Consider the following 23802-nt stretch of genomic DNA (forward strand, 5'->3'; position numbering starts at 1 on the left):
GAATGGGCCATCGTCACTGCTCAGAGAAGTGCACTTCTCCCAGACCACGTTGATCAGATTATGTTCCTGAACAAAAATCTGGAGAGAATGTAGATGCAGTTATGTAGAGAGGAGCCTTTCTGTTTAGTGTTTTTGGCTTAAATGTTACTCCTTTGGACTTGAATTATTGGCAGGTACATTTTACATTAAATGTTGTTCTTAGTGACTTTAATTATTGGCTACCTCATATTCTGTGTTAAGCTAAAAATGCTGTAAAAGAATCTGTTCAGAACAGGCCACCTGCTGCACCTTTTAATTCTCCATTGTCCATTGTGATATTGCACTTTATGTACTTACGTTTCAAAGGCTTGTAAGCTACAGTTGGCACTGTTTCAATAAATGAAACAAATTTTCTCACCACATCTTTTGAGTCATTTTGTCCAGCATTTGCAAGCTGTAGACCAGGGGTCGGCAACCCCTGGCACGCGGCACCATAACCAGTGGCACACTAGGAATAAGTGGAATAAGTATGCAAAGTATTTAAATTGTATTTTCGGATCCTGAACGAGACCTCCGCCAGAGCGCGTCTCCCCGTTACCTGCAGAAGGAAGCCATGCACACAACGCAGCCCCACTCTCTTTACTCCAGGCGACTTTCTGCCGCTTTCCTCCGTCGTGCGTGGCTGTGTATTTAGTTGAAAGGCCAGTGGCGATCTGCTCATCTCTCTTCGAAATAATATGCTACAAAGGGACGGACTTGCCATCTGTGTGTTGAAATTTCCTGTCGGCTCCCAGACCGTATCGAGGAGGGCAGAATCAACAAGCTTCAGGTTCAATGACCCACTTTAGCTTAAATGACTGGAGAGAGGCGAGCTCTTCTTGGGAGGCCGTTGCATTTATTTAGCTGTTCTTCTGTTTCACAAAATACATCACAGACCTCTGTTTTTCTGCTTCTTCGTTTCACTTCCAGAAACATACACACGTTCCCTCACTGTCGCTATACCATCCACAAACACACATGCACAAGCCACACCCCTCTCTCTTATGGCGTTATATTTGTGCCTCTATCCTGAGCACGCAATGAAACATGTTGAGCATAGAAAATGCTATTGAGCGTGCACTTGAACACTTTTGAGCACAGAGAAATATATTTTCTCTCATAAAACTCCTGCTCCGTGCGCAGGCAGACCGCTGCACGCGCTCTCTCTCCCTCGCTCGCTCGACCTCTCCAGCCTGTGCGCGCTCAACTTTGCCTGCGCGCGCTCGCTCAAATTGTCACAGCGTTACAAATGTGCCACAAAACCAACCAATCGGAGAACTCGAGAAGGTCAATTCTGATTGGCTGGCCGTCTCCAATCATATCTGAGATGAGAGAAGAGAGGGATTTTCATCTTCGGTTGCCATCAGGCTGTTGGCGTTCCTATTATCGTTGACATTTACAGGACATGACAGACTCGAACGAAGAGATTACTACGCCACAGTGTCAGGTGAGTTATACATTTCTGGTTTTCTGATATCACGTTATTGTTTGTAATACCTTTGACGAAACCTTTTATCCGATCGTTTCAGATAAGGGTGAGTTTGCTAGCCGGCAACATAGCTATATGTTGTTTATATAAAAAATAAAAAGATGACTGATTATAGTAGATTTGTTCTTGTAATTATTGACTCATATTTCAGAAATGCTTTTTATTTTTCTGTATTATAGGGCTGTAGGATTAACAGTAGCCTATATGTCTTCTTATCTTGAGACATCGGCTGTTGTGTGAGTAACTAAAGTTTGACTCATCCTTCTCTAGCAATCCCAGCTGGCCACAACATCCGACAATGTCGAATGAACAGCAACAAAATGTCACAGCAAGGCCACATGTAAGTCGTTTTTGATTTGGTTGTCTCCTGGGACCCAGCCCATTGAAAATGTCCTCTGTAGTGGACATTTTGTTAACACACATCTCCTTTTACTCTTTTGAGCTACTCTATCAATCCCTGATGTACTGTACAGAGGACATCCTGGTCTTTCCAGTGATGTGTCATTGGTTAAAATTGCATGCTGGGAAGTCCCTCTTTCTTTTCATCCAAAATGGCTGGCATACCAAAAACAAAATGTTATAGAATCAGGAGGAGAAGTCAAATATTGTTGAATAATTGTCATTTTTACCATGAAAATCATATATATTCTTGTTTATTAACATGTGAGGAACTATATAATTAGTTCTGAAAGCAATTAAATAATTCAAGTTTTCAAATAACAGCCCTTTTATAAATGTCCATTCTAGTGGACGTCAGGACCATCTTCATGGACTTAATGACTCAATATTGTTGCAGGAGACGGAACTGAAGCAGACTTTTTCTGTACCAGATAGTTCAGGGAGATTCAGATTTTGAGCTCTCAGATGATGAGAGAGAGAGGCTTCATATTAATCTGCTGAAAGTGTTGCTTTGTGCTCATTGAAAATAAGATTTGGATGTTGAAATATAAAGCCTCTGGTGCACAAATACTGAGAATTGACTTTACAGTGAACTAGGAGGCATCGTGTTGCAGTTAAACTTGTGAAATGAAACATATTTGCATATTTATAGGTTCTGACATTTTTAAGGAGGGAGGAGTAGATGTAATTTTAAGGAGATAATTTAACTTGTTTTGTGGATAAACTTTATCAAACTAATTATTATTTGATATTATATAAGGGGTAAATGTAACGTTATTACTAGCTTCCACATCTCATAGCTCGTTATCAGTCACCTATATGACTAACAACGAGTCCCTCTTCTTAACTAATCTGAGCTCTGTCTGTCCAACAGGACATATTGAGACAGCAGTTGATGGAAAGACTTCTCACCAAACTGCGATCAGCCTTGAACCAGCAACCACTAAATGTGGATTATTTGGAGTTCCTGACTCGCCATGAGCTGATTATGTTTGAATCGTTCCATGAGCAGATAGGAGGTGTATCAGAGATTACAGAAGCAATACGAAAGCTACATCATGTTGTCCGGTTGGAAATTAACGCAAGGTCTATGCCCATTGTAGAACAGGAAACAGAAGTTGGTCCAGGTTCTGGTCAACCCAAAATTGTGATAGAGAGAGAAAAACAAATATATTTGCTGAACACACATCTGCCAGTCTCCTGCATTGCAAAATGCCTCTGCGTTTCAAGAAGAACGATTTACAGGAGAATGCAAGAATTTGGCTTGTCTATAAGAGGATCATACAGCACAATGACTGACCAAGAACTTGACAACATAATTTTAGGTATTAAAAGTCAGATGCCAAATGCTGGTTATCGAATGGTTCAAGGCCATTTGGTTTCAATTGGCCTCCGTGTTCAGTGGTGGAGAATGATGGCCTCTATGCATCGGGTTGATGCTGCTGGGATCTTCAGACGGATCACAGAACTAGGGTGTGTTGTGCGAAGAAGTTATTCCGTGCGAGGCCCTCTCTCCCTGGTCCACATTGACACAAATCATAAACTGATAAGGTAGAGTAAAATATCCTGTTTATGCAATTACCTACACAGTGAATGTTGGGAGTATATAATAAGAACAACCTTAGTTATATAGTAACCTTTTTCCCTTTTGAACAGGTACAATATTGTGGTCTTTGGTGGAGTGGATGGCTACTCAAGGAAGGTAATTAATGTGTTGTTGCTTATTATTGTTAAAGAAATGAGCTTAACGTACAAAGCCTCTTGTGACCAGCAGTTATACTTCTGAAATAACACTTATTTGCATATTTATAGATTATGTTATACACATCTTAAAACATGTCTAGGGGGGGAATCATCAATTTTATTAGCTTGATGCAGATTGTTTTGATTGTATAATTAGAGCTTAAAATGCATATTGTATGAAGATCTCAACATCCACACGACGACATAGCTGACCTATGCATGGAATCATAATCTGCTGCTTAAGACATGTAGTTCTTATCGTTAGTTTGATCAAAAAGTGTATATTTTTTCTCCTGCTCCTTGGAATAATTATTGAGCTAGAAGGTAATGATTCCTGTTTAGATCCAATTATTATTATCCAATCTGGTTATACTTTTTTAATACAAAGCATCTTAAGGGAGCAATAATGTATTGCCTTAAAGAAAATATATCTGAGGAAGCTGTAATAAATCAAGCTGCATTTTAGTATGTAAAATATACCAAGTTGATATTTTTGAAAATTACCTATATAATAATTGAAATACCAAATCCTGTTGATGGTTCTGTTGAAATGAAATGAAACTATGTGTAAAGATTTAGGACGTGCCGATCTTTCTTTTATGGTATAATACAACACTAAAAGCTCTAAGGCTAGCCATAGCTGAAAGCAGATGTAAATGATTTCATCTGGTTTCTATGCAGATCATGTACTTGGATGCTGCAACAAATAACAGAGCATCAACTGCATACTCATTCTTCCTGAGATCAACCCAGCTTCATGGCTTACCATCAAGGTATTTTGCCCTGACAAAACAAAAAGTGGATGTTTTTTTACACAAATATACTAGCTACAATATCTTTCATTTCATCTACTGAAGTTAAAGTAAACCTTGTTAAATTAATTATTCAATTATTTATTATTAAAATGTATTTTGATCTTAGGGTAAGGGCGGATCAGGGAGTCGAAAACGTGGACATCGCACAATACATGTTTGCCACACGGGGCACAGGAAGAGCCAGCTTTATCTCTGGAAAGAGTGTCCACAATCAGAGGTTAGTTGTGTTTTTGTCTTGAAATGTTGACTGTATAATTATTAGTAACTGTAGCAGTTTGGTTGTTCAATGAAAGCACAAATAGCTGTATAAATCCAAGTAAATCAATTAAAATGCAATTCTAGGATAGAGCGACTTTGGCGTGACGTCTGGGTTGCAGTCAGCAGCAAGTACCATGATGTTCTTCACTCTGGAGGAAGATGGTCTGCTTGATATCTCTGATGTGGTTCACCTCTTTGGTGTGCACTACATCTTTGTCCCTCGACTTCGAGCAGACCTTGACGCCTTTATCCAAGGATGGAATAATCATCCTCTAAGGACAGAGGGAGGTCTCACTCCTGAACAGCTGTGGTGTATGGGACATCTACAAGATCTAGACGAAGGGGAGAGACTTGAGGTAACAGTTATAGAGTTCCCATTAAATATATTTTAAAAAACAATTGAGTTGCAGGCAGATATATCTAGTTTTGAGACATAATAGACATCAATGCCAATTGGACATTGGAGCATGAAAGCCAAACATTTTTTTAAAAATATTTATTTCTAAACAACATGGTTAAAAGGTCTGAATCAATGTGAGCTTCTGTCTTCAATTGTGCATAGATATGCTGTAATTCCATTTTTTTCCATCTACAAACCTTACAGTTCTGTTGCATTGAGTGATGAGAGGCATATCTGACAGATGTATAACATTATTGGAAACAGCAACCTGTTCAATAACTAGTATTTCTAGAATAATACAACTTTGAGTAAACAAAATCACCTTTATGTAACATGTTTATTTTTAAAAATCACACGTTACATAAGTGTATGAAAATACATCATGTACTAAACGTATTTTAATTGTTTTCCTGGATCCTTAGGAACTTCAAGACCCAGGCATCAACTGGGAGAGTACCATACTGCAAGAAGACTCCAACGGGGCAGTTGTGGTTCCTGAAGTTGTGTGCCCCCTGGATGACGAAGACCTAGAAGAACTTCAGAGAACTGTTGATCCTCTGGAACATTCTCAGTCACATGGCCGTGACTTGTACACACGATTCTTGCACAGTGTGTACAATGACAATTGAACGTGAACTCTTAAACTGACACATTAGCTGATTACAACAACCTTGTTTAACAGATATCTGTTGAGAATACACAGAGCCCAACCATTGGTCCTTATTTGCCTTTCTGCTTGTCTGATGTTTTGTTAAAAAACTTTGTAACAATGTATGCTTTCCCAACTAATAAAAGCATGACTTCATCAAACATTAACAAATATATTTAAACATATATACACTCAGCTCTTGCCTTAGTTTGAGTAGAGCTAGTTGTTTTAAACTCTGTGGAATCCACCACCATATCTCACTGCTTCACCCATGATTCTTCTAAAGTCAGTGTAAGTGCTGAGATGCTTTACTGGAAAAGTCACAGTTTTAGTGCACGCACTCACAATTGGGTAACAAATTAAGTGATCTCCTAGCCGCTCCCTGCAGTCATGGTCAAATTTGCATGTTATTTTGAAATGTCTCTTTTCATCAGGGAGGATGGGGATGTGGGCCTGCCCTGTCATCCACTGGAGCACGTGTGGCACTGCAAGAGGCTCCTTGTCACCAGCTGCACTGTCTGTCTCCCCATCTGTGACGGATGTATATTTTAAATAACACAAATTAAGAAAAGCAAATATCCAAGAACATTTATTAGGTATGTGCTCAGTACATTCAAATCAGTAAAGCATTCATTCATATGTGTACTGCATTCTACAGTATATCATACCTGACATTTCAACTTCCTGCAAGAAATCTTGCAGGAAGTTGATCACCTTCCTCTCAGTTCTCTCCTTAGACGTCCCTTTTTTGCTAAAACGTGGCTGGCAGTTCATCATCATGAAATCTGCATCAGGCTATAAAGAGAGTGAATGCAGATTTAGTTTAATATCTTGCAAGTGTTCAAACCAAAGCTATTAAGGCAATACAGAATGAAAAGTACAATACAAAAGAAGAATAGAGTCTAAAAATAAATAAATAGTGGCAGTTAAAATTCTTACTTTGGTGATCTTCCCTGGAACAAATAAGGAGTGACAAGCTTCAGGGTTTCTAGCCATCTGATCCACCAGGCCATACAGCTCCATGCCCTTTCTGAGTTGCTGCAGCATTGGAATCAGTCTTGTTGTGGAATGTAAGACAATTGCTCTTTGAAGAAAAGCAGAAAGAAATTACACACTGGTTTGAAAAATAAACATTGTAAAATTAATATTGTACAACTCTTACCGAATGATGCTGTGTTTATTGTCCAGTTTGAGCTGGCTTGTATATCCACAGCTGACAATTTCATCAGCCCACAACATCAGAGACTGCTCATCTGCAGAATCTTCGACCTGAGAATGTGCAACATTGAAATAAAGGACAGATTTACAATAGGTGTTAAAACATATATCTAATTCATATCTAACAATGCTCAACAGAGTACTCACCTTGCTGATGAGAAGACCGGATTCTATATCAGAAACATCCTCCTTTGAAAGTGAATGAATGTCCACCTCTCCTGTGCAGAGGAAGTTGTAGCACCACGCTCTCAGAAAGGCAGGAGGTGGGCCACCTTGTGCGATGCTTACTGACATTATTTCACCAATAGTTCTGTGTGCAAGGTAGAGAAAGTCTTTGTAAAAAAACTCCTTACATAAATGACAACGTGTACAAAAACAGTATGTTACCAACCTGAAGTTGTCATTATCAAGGTCTGTCAAAGAGTACTTAGGATTTTTCCCCTGGCTCCCAGTTCCTTCAAAGAATCTGTTTTCAATACCTGAAACCATGTCTTACAGAAAAAAAGCAAATAAGCAATGATCCTTTGGTTTTGTTTAATATCAAAACAAAACAGTTAAATGAACTTACCAGTCAAAAACTCTTTCCTTATTGCTCCAGTGTCAATGCCTGCCTCTCCTATGTAGACCACCTTAAGAGCACTGGCAGGAGATGCAGCTTTTTTTTGTTTCCACTGGAGAATGCCCCTGTCTGGAAGGCCGTCTCTGTCCACACACAGTTTGAACTCTGTTGTGTTGTCAACTTGGTGTTCAAGTAAGCGCAATACATCTTCCGTGCTTAAGGAAGAGGACAGAGAAAATATAAGACTATCCCAATTTTCCAAACATGTTGTATACATTATTGCCATATAACTGTCCTATTATTATGCTGAACAATATTTGGGAAAGAAAGGGCTATCAAATGGCGTAATTAGAAAAGAGTGCACCATGTGCTATGTTTTGAATAGCCTGTTAAAATAATTTGAGAGCTAGCTTTTGGGGGAGACATTAAAGCATGTGGATTGCATGATGGTGCTCATTATTTATTCTGTATTTGATATAAACTCATGCAAAGGTCATCTTAATAAAACGTACCTTTTTGGTTTGCATACTGGAGGTTGAGCAGCTGTACTTGGACTATTGTTCTCTGATGCAGGAGTCCCTGTACATTCAAAGCTGCACAAACAATATGCAGTTTAAAACACTGAATATGTAGACATTCTACAGGTGGTACATCTATCAAATATAATGTTTATGATACAAAGAGCAGAATAAGACAGATCACCTCTCTCCACATAGACTAGCATGGACTGTGATTTCATCGTCTGGGAATTCTTTGGTGCAAATTGGACACACCACCTAAAGTTTGAAAGAAATATGCTCCATGTTACAAACAGCTGAAACACTAAACTAAACTGATTGTGCAGTTTAGTTGTGTGCTGTTCTACTGTACCTTGCAAGCGTTCTCCACTATACACAATTCATCAGAGGACTGCAGATTAACAAAAAAGTCATTTATTTCAATAAACAATTTATATTTTCCTCGTCTTTTTCTAAAGGCAATTTACCAAATACAAAAAGAATTTGCTCTCACCTCATCAACAGTCTCATCAGAGGACAGTTTTCCACTGCATGTCCTAATGTGTACTGCAAGCATCTGCAAAGGCATCACTTCATGACATTGGAAACATGTCTTCTTTGGCATTTTTGCAAAGCAGTGTGAGTCAGGAGGCAGTGGAGCGGTGTCCAATGTCTCCTGAAGTGGTACTATGTAAAAAGTGGCTTTGCCACCTGCTGACATAGCTCGCAGAGCTTTGACAGAATACCCCTCTGCTTCTGGTGGAATGACAGTGAGCTTTCGTCTTCCACTGCCACCTTAATTGAGAGAAAGAGAGAGAACATGTTTTGTCATTCTGCCACCTCTAATGCTTACAACAAGTAATCAATACCTCAGAAGGGTTCATGCACACCAACAAGTAATACAGTAATATGAAAACTCAACAAAACAAAATCCCACAAACCTGTAGCCTTATGCAAGAGCCATCCTCCACATAGACCCTCCATTTTTGGAAATGTGTCAGCCAGGAGCCTTAAAATCTTGAGAGAGAGAGAGAGAAAAAAACATTGATGGTGACAATACGCTGAAGTACAATAATTGACTTTAATGATAAGTCAAACAAATGAACTGACAAACGATACCTCTGTGTGATCACCATCATCAGGAAGAGTCAGTGTTTGTCTTCCCATGCCTGCCTGGAGGAGTTCAAGCTCCTCAGTTGGCAACGGTGTGTGGGCGATATTTTTTGGCAACAGATAAAAATGTAAAGCAGTTGTTTTACTTGTTGTCTTAACAAGATGCTTGGTGGCAGTCAAACACCTCTTTTTACCACGACGGAAGTTTGGTTTGAAATATCCTGGAAAAGATCTGTGGAATAAATTATATGTTTTATATTTATTTATAACAATCAAGTGTTGCACAAAAAATCTAAATAGTACATGTTGGCTATATATATTTTCCAATGCTATTACAAACCAAGTCTTGTTCAAGTCCAAGTTCATATTTTAATTTAATCATGTCAGCGATGTGACTACTGGACTTAAGAAAACAACATTGATTTTTTGAATTTTTTTAAGCAAAACGAAAATATAATGATGTGGCTGAAATACGAACCTTGCCATCTCTTGCGGCACTGTCACTGTCACTACATTCCTAGGTGCAGGAGGCTCTGTCTCCGTCGGCCTTCCTGAGCCGCTTGCGGCCATAGTGTTAAGGAGCAAAGACACCAGGTTTCTGACTGCTGACTCAACTGCACCATCGCCCTAAATCAATTCAGGATGTAACATTAACATGATCATATTTTCAGTTAAACTAGAACCGCCAGGGGTCAAGGTACAATGTTCTTTTATTTATGATACTAGAACACAGGGTTAAGAGTGCGTTTTTATCGCAGAGTGATGAAACGTATACCAATAGAATCTGTGGACTCTCAGCGTTCATATGACATCTAGTATGTGCAGATTGCATGAAAGATCGCTACCGTGAGTTATGTGCAAAGTGTCTCTCTCTCTCTCTCTCTCTCTCTCTATTAGGAACCGCAATAAACAACAGGCGTTGCTTCGCACAAGATCAATGGCGCTCACTGAATGTTCTATAAGGTAAATATTACCGGCTGGCGCAGATGGGTATAAATGGCAATTTATATTGACAATATTTGTCTAATACTAGCGCTAATATTAGGCTACGGTTTGTTAGCTGTTTGCTTAAACTATCCATATAGCTATGTTGCCGGCTAGCAAACTCGCCCTTATCTGAAACGATCGGATAAAAGGTTTCGTCAAAGGTATTACAAACAATAACGTGATATCAGAAAACTAGAAATGTATAACTCACCTGACACTGTGGCGTAGTAATCTCTTCGTTCGAGTCTGTCATGTCCTGTAAATGTCAACGATAATAGGAACGCCAACAGCCTGATGGCAACCGAAAATGAAAATCCCTCTCTTCTCTCATCTCAGATATGATTGGAGACGGCCAGCCAATCAGAATTGACCTTCTCGAGTTCTCCGATTGGTTGGTTTTGTGGCACATTTGTAACGCTGTGACAATTTGAGCGAGCGCGCAGGCAAAGTTGAGCGCGCACAGGCTGGAGAGGTCGAGCGAGCGAGGGAGAGAGAGCGCGTGCAGCGGTCTGCCTGCGCACAGAGCAGGAGTTTTATGAGAGAAAATATATTTCTCTGTGCTCAAAAGTGTTCAAGTGCGCGCTCAATAGCATTTTCTATGCTCAACATGTTTCATTGCGTGCTCAGGATAGAGGCACAAATATAACGCCATACTCTCTCTCTCTCTCTCTCTTAAAGGGACAGCGATCTCATCTCACTCTGCATGACCCTAATATCATAACATGTGTGCTCTGGACTGGAGAATCACAGAACGGACGATCGTCCTTATTATTATGCCGTTTAAACCAATTATTTAAATGTGTTTGTTAAATTCGGCATCAGGTCCACACACTGCTTCCAGCGAGGCTCCCCCCCCCCCCCCCCCCCCGTTGATAATTCTCGATCGTTGGCACGCTGATAAAAAAAATTTTTTAAATGGCACTTCATATCAAAAAGGTTGCCGACCCCTGCTGTAGACTCTCTGTCTAGTCAGAGCCATATATTGTATAATTGATGCTTTCAGTTTTCAGTTGAATTAATTCAATCCAAGTCAATGGAACACTCACAAGATGTCACCAAAATCACACTGTCCCTTTAAAATCTTTCAGAAAATGATGTAAGTGTATCGAATTATATCGAATCGTATCGAATCGTATCGTTGGCTGAATATCGTGATATATATCGTATCGTGAGCTCAATATCGTGTATCGTATCATATCGTGAGATTAGTGTATCGTTACAGCCCTAATGATCACATGCAGCGGTGAGCGGACAAAACACACACTTCAGGTTAGAATATCACACGTAGCTATTTTAATTACCTCTCAAACTACCTAAACTAGTTATAGATATATTTAGTTTTACTGTTGGGTCACTCATTACTGGATCCGCGAGCTGCATGATACTGGGATAATAGATTGCCCGATCGGGCAACCAGCAGGTGAGGCTTCATTGCCCGAGCTAAATACTAGATGGCCCCGGGCCATCGGGCAGTCCTTAATGTCGAGCCCTGGCTGTAGACTAAGACATCGTCTAAATATGGAATGCATATTTTGTCTCTGAGACCTTCTAGGCTCTCTTCCATACTGCGCTGGAAGGCTGCAGGTGCATTTGTGAGGCCAAATGGAATTCCATTCCATTCATACAGTCCCCATGGAGTTGTAAATGCAGTGTACTTATTTGAGTCTTCACTGATGCTACCTTGGTGGTAAGCTTTGCCTTGGTCCAGTACGCCAAACCACTAATTTCCACCGAGTCCATCAATTATCTCCCGTTTGCGTGGTGTAGGAGCCATATGTTAAAATGTATATTTGAATATTATAATCCTTTGTTATTAGTGCTATCATATCATTTATTTGAACCAGCCGTGTGAAATTGACGGCATAGACGACTGCAGCTGTACGTGATTACGAGACGTTATAGCCAACGGCAGCTGCTGGTGATTGGGGTGTGAGAAGGAGAAAGAAGCACCGAGCAACATCGTTTTTTGAGCCAACTGAGAGAATATGTGTTTGTATTTGATACCTTTTTGTGTAAGTAAAAAACAAACTATCCTGAGACGTATTTTGTCCGAGTCAAGCTTATTTGCTATCTGTGAGTCGAATTTTGGATTACTGGAACTACATTTGTCAAAAAAATACGCTCTGGAGAAGCCGAGTTATGAAGGAGGGATTCCAGTGACGGCGTCGCATGAAAGGTGAAGATAAAGACTGCTCTTCCACACACGGAGATCGGCACATTAAGTGGGACATCCGAGGAACAAAGACGGTGAAGTGGCCTTTTGTTATGTTAATGTTTGAAGACGGATGGGAGATCGCTACTCTCCGACAGAAGAGGTAGTCTGAATGGATCAGCTGATTCCAACTACCAGCGGATTACCTTTTGCTTTTCGTTTGTAAAAGACATTTAACTAAGTTGTTCTTTAAGGAAGACAGTGCAACAAAGACATTTTCTATAAAAACGAAGCCTTTATTGTTGGACACCTTTAGTTGAGTTTAAGCACTGTAGTAAGTTTAATTTGAAAGAGCCATGGAAGAACTAACCGAAAGGAGCCACAAGAGGGAGCCAAAGCCCGCGGAAAAGGCCAAAGAGGAGAGGCTCCACAGGCTAAATGGATTAAGGAGAGCGAAGGTGGGCCAGCTCACCAAGAAGGTTAATGAGCTGAAACGTCTTAGAGAAAATGATAGCAATGTGGATAAAGTGGAAGAAGAAATTCTGAATGACTTTGCTAAATTATATGGAGAGCTTAATGACATTAACAAGTAGTATGTAACTCTCTTACCTGAAGAGGATGCGTCTGAAGACCAGCAACACTGGTTTCATCCCAAGTCAGCAAACATTGAACAGTTTGTACGCATAACTGAAAAATTGATTAAAGGAGTACGCGAAGGCACAAAAGAGGACCGCGAAGAGGAAGCCTGCTCGTCTGAAGTAGATGATATCAGGCCTGAAGACAGCGCCTCCAGAGCCAGTAACCATACAGTGGCTTCCTCTACCGTTTCTTCTGCTCGCAGGAGGGCGGAGGCTGAAAAGGCAGTAGTGCTAGCTCGAGCAGCATCCTTAAAGAAGAAGCAGGCTCTTGAGGAAGAAGAAGCCTCTCTAATACAGCAGCAAGCAAAGCAGCTCCAGCAGCTCAAAGCTCAAAGAGAACAATTAGAGTTGGAGGCAGCTGTAGCTGAATGTGATGCAAAGTTAAAGGTGCTTGACGGGTATGAAGACCAGCAGGATGGTATGAGCAGCTACCTCAAACGCAGCCAACGTCATGGCAAGTCAGAGACATCTGGCATCGGATCCAGAACTGCTTCAAAACCAGCTAAATACGGTGAGAAACTTGCCTCAGCACACCTACTAAAAGGAACTGTCAAACCACGCCCAACAGAGTCAAGCATGTGGATGGCAAGCAGGATGGAGCTTCTGATGCAGCACACAGACCGGGCCCCAGAGAAGGTCACCGTAGAGGGGAGGAGAGGGACAGCTACGATGTGATGCAGCGTCAAAGTCAGATTACTGAGATGCTAGTAAGGCAGCATAACCTGTCTTATCTTCCTAAACGAGACTTGCCTGTGTTCAAGGGAGACCCGCTCACCTACAAGTCCTTTATAAGAGCCTTCAACCATGTCATCGACAGCAAGGCAGAGAGCAGCAGCGATAAATTGTACTACTTGGAACAGTTCACCGGAGGGGAACCTCAAGAGCTTGTCCGCAGTTGTGAGCACATGGCACTACAGAGAGGCTACAAAGAAGCCAGGGCTCTACTCCAGAAACATTATGGTGAACTTAAAATTGCTACCGGCTATATGGATAAAGCTCTAAAGTGGCCACAGATCAGATCTGAAGACGGAAAAGCTCTGAATACCTATGCCCTTTTCCTGATTACGTGCCGTAATGCCATGGAGGACATATGGACGAAATGAACAACCCGACTAACATGAGAGTCATCGCCTCAAAGCTCCCATACAAAGTGAAAGAAAGATGGAAGAGTGCTGCTTTCGAGGTTCAAGAGAAAAAGGGACGAAGAGCAAGGTTTACAGACCTAGTGACCTATATACAGACAATCACAAATGGCTAACGACCCCCTCTTTGGAAGCATGCATGATACCAGGACAACTACGGAGGGAAAAGTCAAAGCTACAGCCACGGACTCTAAAGCTTGGAAGTCAGGCTGGCAAAGGGGAAGCAGTTTTGCCACAGCTGTCGCTCCAATGAGTGAAGAGAAAACACCGCCCTCAAACTTAAAGCACAGCCCCTCAGCCGCAAAGCCTGTCAATACTTTTCAAAAACCCTGTTTGTTCTGCCATAGAGACCACACACTCGATTCCTGCAGAATCATCAAAGAGCAACAACCGAAAGACAGGATTGAGTTTCTGGAAGCTAAAGGCCTCTGTTTTGGATGTCTTACACAGGGACACCTTAGCAAAAACTGCAATAAAAGGATGACCTGTCAAGTCTGCTCCCTAAGACACCCAGGAATTTTGCATGTTGAGAAGGACAGTGCTACATTTAGAATGCCAGATGAGAACATCTCAAATGGTCTCGTGTCACTGACGCAGGAAACATGTGGATACACTGGGGCCGGAGAATGTGTACTGGCTATAGTACCGGTAAAAGTCAAGTCCAGTAAAAGTGAGAAGGTTGTGGAGACGTATGCCTTCATGGACCCAGGAAGTACGGCGACTTTCTGCACTGAATCACTGAAGACACAGCTGGACGTTCGAGGCAAGAAAACTAAGATCCTACTCCGAACTATGGGGCAGGAGAAGCCAGCCCAAAGTTGTATCTTGTCAGACCTGGAAGTGTGTGGACTTGAAGAAAGGAAGTACATTGAACTCCCTAAGGTCTTTACATGTAAAGATATACCGGTCAAGAAAGGAAACATCCCCCTGCAGGAAGACCTAAAGAAGTGGCCATATCTGAAGGAGGTGAAAATCCCAAAGATAAAAGGAGAAGTCACCATGCTTATAGGAACCAATACCCCTAAAGCTTTGGAGCCATGGCAGGTGATAAACAGCATCGGAGACGGGCCCTATGCAGTTAAGACTGCCCTTGGATGGGTAGTGAATGGGCCGAAGAAGACAGATGATGGCAGCAAGGCAGCGGATGGAGTTGTGAGCCACATTACAGCCAACCACATCTCCATAGCTACCATAGAGGAACTGTTGATCAAGCAATATAACACAGACTTCTCAGAACTCAGCTGTGAAGACAAAGAAAAGATGTCCCAGGAGGATCATCAGTTCATGCGGTCAGTGCTCAAATCTGCAGAGTTAAGGGATGGGCACTACTGCATTGGCTTACCACTGCGAAATGAGACAGCTAAAATGCCAGACAACCGCTGCATGGCAGAGCAACGTGCCGCAAGTCTCCAAAGAAAGCTCAGCAAAAACCCGGACCTGTACAAAGAGTACAAGGACTTCATGACGGGTATAATTGGAAAAGGCTACGCTGTCAAAATTCTCATAGAACAGTTAAGCCGAGAAGATGGACGTGTGTGGTACATACCTCATCACGGTCTCTACCACCCAAAGAAAAACCAGATAAGAGTAGTGTTCGATTGCACCTCCACATATCAAGGAACCTCACTTAACGATCAGCTGCTACAAGGACCTGACCTCACAAACTCCCTTGTTGGTTTCCTTCTGAGGTTCAAAGAAGAGCCTATTGCTTTGATGGCCGACATTGAGGCGATGTTCTACCAGGTCAAAGTCCCTGACCAAGATGCTGATCTTCTGCGTTTCCTATGGTGGCAGGATGGTGATCTGAATAAACCGATGGAAGACTACCGAATGACAGTGCACCTGTTCGGGGCTACATCGTCTCCCAGCTGTGCATCATATGCACTAAGAAGAACAGCACAAGATGGAGGAGGCAAAACAACACCCGAGGTGGTGGAAACGGTTCTCAGAAACTTTTATGTGGATGACTGTTTAAAGTCTGTGGATTCAGAAGATCATGCTGTTGCTTTGGCCAGGGACCTCAGACATCTGTGCGCCAGTGGAGGCTTCAGGCTGACAAAGTCGGTCAGCAACAGTAGGGCCATCCTGTCGTCCATCCCTAAAGAAGACAGAACAACGGAAGTCAAAGATCTTGACATGAACCATAAGCAGCTTCCTATGGAAAGAGCCCTTGGTACTCAGTGGTGCACTGAATCAGACACCTTCAGGTTCAAAGTGCAACCACAGGACAAACCATATACAAGACGAGGAATCCTATTCATCGTTAGCTCCATCTACGACACCCTCGGGTTCCTGGCCCCATAGGTACTGCCAGCGAAGCTCCTTCTGAGAGACCTTTGCAGGGAAAAGAGAGGTTGGGATGAGAAGATAGACAGTGGGCAGGCCCAGAAATGGATGAAGTGGTTGGCCGACCTTGAGCAGCTGTCAAAGTTTTATGTGCAGAAATGCGTCAAACCGGCAGAGGTTGAACCCATGAAGATGGCACAGCTCCACCACTTTTCCGATGCCAGCATGGATGCATATGGAACAGCTACCTACATCGTGCAGACAAACAACCAAGGCAAAAGAAAGGTTTCCTTGCTGATCGGAAAGTCCAGAGTTGCTCCACTGAAACACATCACCATTCCGAGAATGGAGTTGACAGCAGCAGTCGTCGCCGTCAAGGTCGACAAGATGCTAAGAAGAGAGCTTCAGGTTAAGCTGGAGCAATCTATCTTCTGGACAGACAGTACTACTGTACTGAAATATATTGAGAACGAAACGTCTTGCTTTAAAACTTTTGTCGCAATCAGGATCTCAATCATTCGTGAGGCTACTACACCAAGCCAATGGAGATATGTGAACATCTCTGTGAACCCTGCGGATCAAGCTTCAAGAGGTCTGAAAGTTGAGAGTTTTATCCAAAGTGAGAACTGGATAGAAGGCCCACGTTTCCTGTGGAGAAATGAAAGTGAGTGGCCAGAAAGACCAGATCTGTCAAGCCATGTTCTGGAAGATCACGATGAGGTAAAGAAGGCACCTGCAGTCTGTCTTACAATAATAGACGAAGGAGTTGCCACAGTGAGCAAGCTCATTGATCATTATTCAAAATGGTGTAAGCTGAAGAGAGCAGTGGGATGGTTTCTCCGGATTAAAGATCTGCTGCTGCAACTCAGTGGAAAAAGGAAAGAGTCCCAAGCCGCCTGTATTAAGTCAGAAGACAACCCTGCAAATCAAGAAACCTTTCTTAATCAGCAGATGAAGAAATACAGAGCCACACTAAACAAGAATCTGCTCACCGTGGAACATTTGGAGTTAGCTGAAAAAGTGCTTGTTCGCTTCAGCCAAAGGCAGGCATATCTGGAGGAGATCAAAGCTTTGGAGAAAGGACAGACACATGTCAAGACGAGTAGTCCACTCAGCAGATTGGATCCTGTTCTGGAAGACGGCGTACTTAGAGTAGGTGGACGGCTAAACAACTCTGCTATTCCAGAGGAGGCTAAGCGCCCCCTCATCCTCTCTAAGAACCAACATGTCGCTACTCTCCTTTTGCAACACATCCACAGAGAAGTTGGACATGGAGGCAGGAGTCATACACTCTCAGAGTTAAGGCAGAAGTACTGGATTCCAAAGGCTAACGCAGCAGTAAGAAGGATCATAACTGATTGTACAGTGTGCAGGAGACTACATGCCAAGGCTGGACAGCAGAAAATGGCCGACCTGCCCAAAGATCGTGTATTGCCAGATGAACCCCCCTTTACCAACGTCGGAGTAGACTACTTCTGACCCTTTGAAATTAAGCGGAGACGCAGCCTGGTGAAACGGTATGGCGTGATTTTCACTTGTCTGGCAATCAGAGCAGTGCATATCGAGGTGGCTTACTCCCTTGATACCGATTCTTGCATCAATGCTCTGCGCCGCTTTATCAGCAGAAGAGGACAGGTGGCGATGATACGATCTGATAACGGCACCAATTTTGTTGGAGCAGAAAGAAAGCTACGTGAAGCCATTGAAGAGCTGAATCGGTCCAAAATACACAATGCAATGTTACAAAAAGGAGTCAAGTGGATCTTCAATCCCCCAGGTGCTTCCCACCACGGAGGAGTGTGGGAAAGACAAATACGCACTGTTAGGAAAATCCAGTGCTCAAACAGCAAGCCATGGATGATAAGGGCCTTCAGACCGTGCTATGTGAGGTGGAGTCCATTATCAATGATCGCCCCATCACAAAGATTTCTGATGACCCCAATGACCTTGAGGCACTCACACCAAACCACTTGTTGTTACTCAAGTCTAAATCAAGCGTGCCCCCAGGGGTGTTCAGGAAGGAGGATGAGAATTCACGACGCAGATGGAAACAATCACAATATCTGGCTGACCTGTTCTGGTCAAGATGAACACGGGAATACCTACCTCTCCTACAAGAGCGCCAGAAGTGGACCACACCAAGGAGAAACTTCCAGCCAGGAGACATCATCTTAACCCTTGTGTTGTGTTCGAAAGCTGTTACCCTTCATGGTGTTCGCGGGTCAATTTTGACCCATGATTTATCTCAGTCCAAAACACTCTCAAATAATGACTATCATCCAATGTTGTTTCAACTACATCATAACTCACTTCTAATGAATTCATAACCGTACAATCCTGTTGTAATTTTGTTGTATGGCCCCAAAACACATTACACAACATATTGCACCCGTTCAGGTTCAAATGTTAGTGTACATATTATTTGTGAAAGGTCAAGTTCCGGTGGGGGGAGGGGGGCCAGAGGGATGGGAGACCAGGTGCATGTTGCGAAAAAAATATTGTTACAGTGGATGGTGGGGGTGGGGTGTCTAAAGTCAAAGATGAATCTTGATTGGGCCAAATTTGACCAGAGTCACCCACAACAATTCTGCTCAGTCTACCCAGACACCAAATTATACACTTTTTTTAGAGATCTTCAGACTTGGCTAAAATTGTCAAAATCAGTTTTGTATTGTTTATATAGCTGTTGTGAAGGATATCATGATGCTTTGTTCCGATAAAAAAAAAACTAGAGCGTAGTTATTATATAATTTAAATTTGAAACGGCTCACGGGAGACCCGAACACAACATAAGGGTTAATTGTGGATGACTCAGCCCCTCGTAATTCATGGGTGATGGGAAGAGTCCTTAAGACTATGTCAGACGCCAAAGGCGCTGTACGCAGCGTCAGCGTGAAGACCAAGACCAGTGTCTTAGTGAGACCGATCACGAAGCTCTGTCTGCTTCTCGAAGCAGTGTGATGCCCCCCCCCCCCCCCCCCCCCCCCCAAGGAAACAAAATCGGACCTCCAGTAAAAAAAAAAGGAATATAAGTTCATAAAGTTGCTTAATTATGTTTAGATTATATGGTCCTATTTAAGTTTATTTTTAGTAATTGGTATGCTCCCCGCCTAGCCAATAAGGGGCCGGAAATGTAGGAGCCATATGTTAAAATGTATATTTGAATATTATAATCCTTTGTTATTAGTGCTATCATATCATTTATTTGAACCAGCCGTGTGAAATTGAAGGCATAGACGAACGCAGCTGTACGTGATTACGAGACGTTATAGCCAACGGCAGCTGCTGGAGATTGGGGTGTGAGAAGGAGAAAGAAGCACCGAGCAACATCGTTTTTTGAGCCAACTGAGAGAATATGTGTTTGTATTTGATACCTTTTTGTGTAAGTAAAAAACTAACTATCCTGAGACGTATTTTGTCCGAGTCAAGCTTATTTGCTATCTGTGAGCCGAATTTTGGATTACTGGAACTACACGTGGTATGCGGTGCCTATCTGGCGTTGTCTTTTTATTCAGCCCCCTGTAATCAATACACAGTCTTAGACTTCCATCCTTTGTTCTCACGCAAACCACAGAGGAAGCATATGGTGAGGCGGATTCACGAATGAAGCCTTTTTGCAGCAAGTCCTGAATGTGGTTCTTTACTTCCTCATACAATGGTCGGGGTATGGCGTTATACGTTTTCGCTACTGGAAGATCATCAGATAACTTAATGTCCATATTTAGGTTATGTATGTAGCCTACCTCATCTTTGTGTATAACAAACACACCTGTCTCCTCCCTGAGCATTTGTTTAATTAATGTTTGTTGTTCACTTGTCAGGTGGATCCCAAAGTTTGCCTTGGCCATCACTCTGACACTTTTCTGTGGTTGGGTTGGGTGGAGTTTGACAATTTTCAACTAACACCGAGCTAACCTGATGTTCCTCTGAGTAAACAGGGTAGAAGTCTGTTATTCTTTGTATGCTCCCTATCACAATTTTACCTGGCACTGTGATGTCATGATGAGTGGTGTTGCTCACGTAGATGTTCACTTTGCGAGCAGAGCATTTATCAACTGACAGGTTATTTTGAGTCCCTCCTCTAGCGATAGGTTCTCGTCAGGTTCAAACCGCATTTCGGTTTTAACTTTCAGGTTGGTTTCGACAGAGCAGGTAATGCACTGCATTTGCCTCCCTGGAACTACCACAGATGTATGCCCTGTCTTGACTGGTGGGTAACATCCTCATGTGTAGCTCCCTGAATGAGGTTGAGTAGTGCTTCTGGCTTTGTTGGTCGAACGCACTTATTGTAAGTCACTTTGGATAAAAGCGTCAGCTAAATGCAATGTAATGTAATAATGTAATATTGTCCCCAGCCTAAGTGAGTTTCTGAGCAGAACTATTCGTTCACCAAGTTTGCTCTGGTCCTCCTCTCCTCCTTTCAAAATCTCCTCAATGGCATTAAAACCTATTATGGGTCTCTGTGCAATGTCCCTGCTCACTAGTATTGGAACTAGAATCTCATCAGAACATGCTGTTTTAGCTTTTGGATCACATAGGCTAAGACTAACCTCAACCCAACCCTGAAAAAGGTTTCAGAGCCATTGGCAGTTCCACTCAGAAGGCCACTGATGGGATGGATTGTCAAATCAGGTAAGTTCTGGGACTTCCATGCTTCACTCACGATAGATACCTGTGCACCTGTGTCCCACAGGGCTTGAGCCTTAATGTTATTTATTTTAAACCGAGCAAGACATTTTCTGCCTATCAGCTGTGCAACTCTCTTGCGTTTCATGCGAAGGTTGTGTGAGTGAGCTGGTTGGTCACCATGTTTCATATTCGGTTTCAAGGGTACTGAGGTGTGGCTGGTGAGGTGAATGTTTGTGTCCTCCTGCCTTCTTTGTGAGCTTTTGTGCTTAACTGGTGAGGTATGATTAGGACGTGGATCATTGTGGGACTTGGTTTCTAATGGGCTCAGAACAGTCTCATAATACACACATGCACACAGAAGGATTCAAACTTGTATTTCATGATCCGCAAAAGGAGTCACACTTGTATTTCCGGATCCACACTTGTGTTTTTCAATGCACACACAAATGTGTTCCGTTTCATATACATGTAAATAAAATCCAAATACAGAAAAAAGTTTTACATATGTATTTTTGATCCTCACATATTTGTTTTCCGTGTGTGGGTTTTTTGAGACTCCCCTGACGCTCACCCGATTCGTACTTGTAATTTTTTCTATCTATAGCCAATGAGATGTCTCCTCCAGTCTAAGCCAATCACATGAGCGCGCCCCCAAGAGGGTATGATTTATTGCGTTCATGACACTTCATATACGCATTTTGCGCAGTCCGGTCAGCTCGCTAAACAGAGGGCGGAGCATCAGATGATCATGCAGAGCTGCGTGTCTCCGTCAGACTCAGCAGCTGATCTGATCTGTCTCTCTCGCGTCCGGTTATACTTCACTCGCGTTTATGTCCATATCGATAAGATCCAGCTCTCCTGATCGGCCTTTATAGAGAGCACCGATCAAACTATTAAGAGTGAATATCGGCCGATAATGACCGGCGGGGCTCCCCCCGTTGACAGTTCACTGTCTAGCACTGGCTTCGTAGTGCACTGATCGATTAGGCTAAGCCAGGGGCCGCATGCGGCCCTTTAAGCCCTCTGCTCTGGCTCCCTTGAGCTTAGACAAAAATAAGAAGGAAATAAAATACAAGTATTTGTAGGACTATTTATATTTTGTTGCATGGTTGAAAATGTTTCGTATCTTGTATTTTGAGGTGATACTTTGACACATAAATAAAAAACAAAACGATTTTAATTAAGTCAACTAAAATATGCGTCACATCCTGCTACGGTCCAGCGTTAGCGCCTTTTCTTGGAGGCGAATAACCTGACCCCCGGCTCGATGAGCGAACTATGGATAAATTAAAGAAAAGTACCGGAGGAACACAGGATTTAATTCTGTGTGGACAGAGTTATATGCTTTCACAGCAAACGATGCTGGTTTACCGGTATGTTTGATATGTAGGGAGAAGTTGTCAACGGTGCTGCAGCCTTTACGTATCGAGGAACAACAAGGGAGAGGAAGACAGCTGACAATTTTCAGTCATAATTCAATGGGGTATGTAATTTATTTCAGAAAACACTTTTTGTTATATTCCATGGAATGCTCTTAACGTCCCAATAGCAATGAATATATTAAATGCTTTGACAATAAATACATACAAAAATTAATCTCTGGAAGCCGTAGTAATGTAAAAAGCACGACCAATCATCTGAGCCGGCCCGGCTAAAGTGACTGGATGGCCTATCTGCCTGTCAGCCTTCCATCTGTGCACAAACTTATCTCGTGCCCTCATTGGTCATTGTTGGAGGAGGGACTCTGTGAGAAAGTCTGAAGGAAGAGGCAGATTTTTTCCGGTTGTGTATTTTCAAATTCTAGCGCATTCAAGCTGGTTTCTCCATTCTTACCTACCCTACCTTTAACTCTTTTTAGGGTGCAGCTATATGTTTTATTTATTTCAAAGTGGGCCCATTTTAATAATATTTTTTTTTCCTTCAAATGTGCAGAGGACTCCCCAAGTGCTGTGTTTAATTTATTTTAAAGTAGGCCTGTGTATTATTTGTAATTCTCCTTATAGGAGTTCTTTGTTTCTTATTAGAGGTTAATAGTTTTATATAATGTAATAAATAGCCTAATAAATGCAAAAAAACTGTAGTTTTTGTCTGATATAACAATAAATACAACTTTATTAGCTATCAAGCTATGAAATATGTTTTGCGGCTCCGGACAAAAAAATGTTTTGGAAAAAGGAGCAAAATGGCTCTTTTGGTTAAAAAGGTTGCAGACCCCTGGGCTAAGCTAACCTGTAGCTGCTCCCTCCACACTCACAACAACTTCATACAGACATAAATAAAGCAGCTGTATTCGCCATACAGGAAACACACATTTAAAACAGTTTTGCCTACCGTTTTTGTGGACACAAGCATTCATCAATGGTTCGGAAAGTGGCGCTGTACCTTAATAATATAAAGGCTTGTATTTGCGTGCATTTCCTGTTCGGAAAGTGGCAATGTACTGAGAGTGGAGGTGTCCTGAGATTAGCGCCTGCAGGCAGGCTCCATGGACCTGTCAGCTCCGGACTGCGCAAAATGCGTACATGAAGCGCTATGTCATGAACGCAAGACATCTACCCTCGTGGGGGCGCGCTCATGTGATTAGCTTAGAATTGAGGAGACATCTGATTGGCTATAGATAGAAAACATTACAAGTACGAATCGGCTGGCCGTCAGGGGAGTCTCAAAAAACCCACACACGAATGCACAGCGATCCATGCACAGAAAGCAGTTTGTGTTTGCAGGTTCAGGGGATTTCAACGGAAAACAAATATGTGAGGATCAAAAAGACATATGTAAAACTTTTTTCTGTGTATGAAACGGAACACATT

General features: G+C 42.2%; 2 protein-coding genes and 1 long non-coding RNA gene across 5 annotated transcripts; 2 read left to right on the forward strand and 1 right to left on the reverse strand.

Annotated features, from left to right (window-relative positions):
* Positions 1-1250: 1250 nt before the first annotated feature.
* Positions 1251-2826, forward strand: LOC307038328. The gene is made up of 3 exons (XR_013807966.1): positions 1251-1465; positions 1778-1847; positions 2781-2826. It is a non-coding gene; the product is annotated as an uncharacterized lncRNA (long non-coding RNA).
* A 478-nt stretch (positions 2827-3304) lies between these two features.
* LOC307034654 (uncharacterized protein) lies at positions 3305-5932 on the forward strand. Its single transcript, XM_079673488.1, has 6 exons — positions 3305-3457; positions 3563-3608; positions 4331-4422; positions 4571-4681; positions 4957-5078; positions 5545-5932. Exons 1-5 carry the CDS (start codon positions 3318-3320, stop codon positions 4961-4963), a joined length of 396 nt encoding a protein of 131 aa, XP_079529614.1. The 5' UTR covers positions 3305-3317; the 3' UTR covers positions 4964-5078; positions 5545-5932.
* Positions 5441-10588, reverse strand: LOC307034652 (uncharacterized protein). Of its 3 annotated transcripts, XM_079673478.1 has the most exons (16): positions 10357-10588; positions 9637-9785; positions 9165-9390; positions 8987-9062; positions 8560-8840; positions 8419-8457; positions 8251-8324; positions 8061-8141; positions 7558-7763; positions 7381-7480; positions 7137-7299; positions 6934-7040; positions 6711-6855; positions 6486-6566; positions 6440-6451; positions 6097-6301 (listed from the first exon to the last, which is right to left on the reverse strand). In XM_079673478.1, the coding sequence occupies exons 1-16, from the start codon at positions 10396-10398 to the stop codon at positions 6233-6235; spliced, it is 1851 nt and encodes a 616-aa protein (XP_079529604.1). In that variant the 5' UTR covers positions 10399-10588; the 3' UTR covers positions 6097-6232. The 3 variants fall into 3 exon arrangements, with proteins under 3 accessions (XP_079529603.1, XP_079529605.1, XP_079529604.1); XM_079673477.1 differs by having other exon boundaries at positions 5441-6301; positions 6440-6566; positions 10357-10586; XM_079673479.1 differs by lacking the exons at positions 9165-9390; positions 9637-9785 and having other exon boundaries at positions 5441-6301; positions 6440-6566; positions 10357-10584.
* Between the last annotated feature and the right edge of the window lie 13214 nt (positions 10589-23802).

Source organism: Notothenia rossii, assembly GCF_949606895.1.
Source record: "Notothenia rossii genome assembly, chromosome: 4".
Lineage (NCBI taxonomy): Eukaryota > Metazoa > Chordata > Actinopteri > Perciformes > Nototheniidae > Notothenia > Notothenia rossii.

What these genes read in the sequence shown, in the direction of transcription:
- LOC307034654 (XM_079673488.1), top strand. Translation starts at nt 3,318, where the DNA reads ATGATGGCCTCTATGCATCGGGTTGATGCTGCTGGGATCTTCAGACGG. An exon ending in ACAAATCATAAACTGATAAG is followed by an intron (nt 3,458 to 3,562) that starts GTAGAGTAAAAT and finishes CCTTTTGAACAG; the next exon opens with GTACAATATTGTGGTCTTTG. An exon ending in TGGATGGCTACTCAAGGAAG is followed by an intron (nt 3,609 to 4,330) that starts GTAATTAATGTG and finishes GTTTCTATGCAG; the next exon opens with ATCATGTACTTGGATGCTGC.
- LOC307034652 (XM_079673477.1), bottom strand. Translation starts at nt 10,398, where the DNA reads ATGACAGACTCGAACGAAGAGATTACTACGCCACAGTGTCAG. An exon ending in TAGTGGAGAACGCTTGCAAG is followed by an intron (nt 8,325 to 8,418) that starts GTACAGTAGAAC and finishes TTCAAACTTTAG; the next exon opens with GTGGTGTGTCCAATTTGCAC. An exon ending in AAGGAAAGAGTTTTTGACTG is followed by an intron (nt 7,481 to 7,557) that starts GTAAGTTCATTT and finishes TTTTTCTGTAAG; the next exon opens with ACATGGTTTCAGGTATTGAA.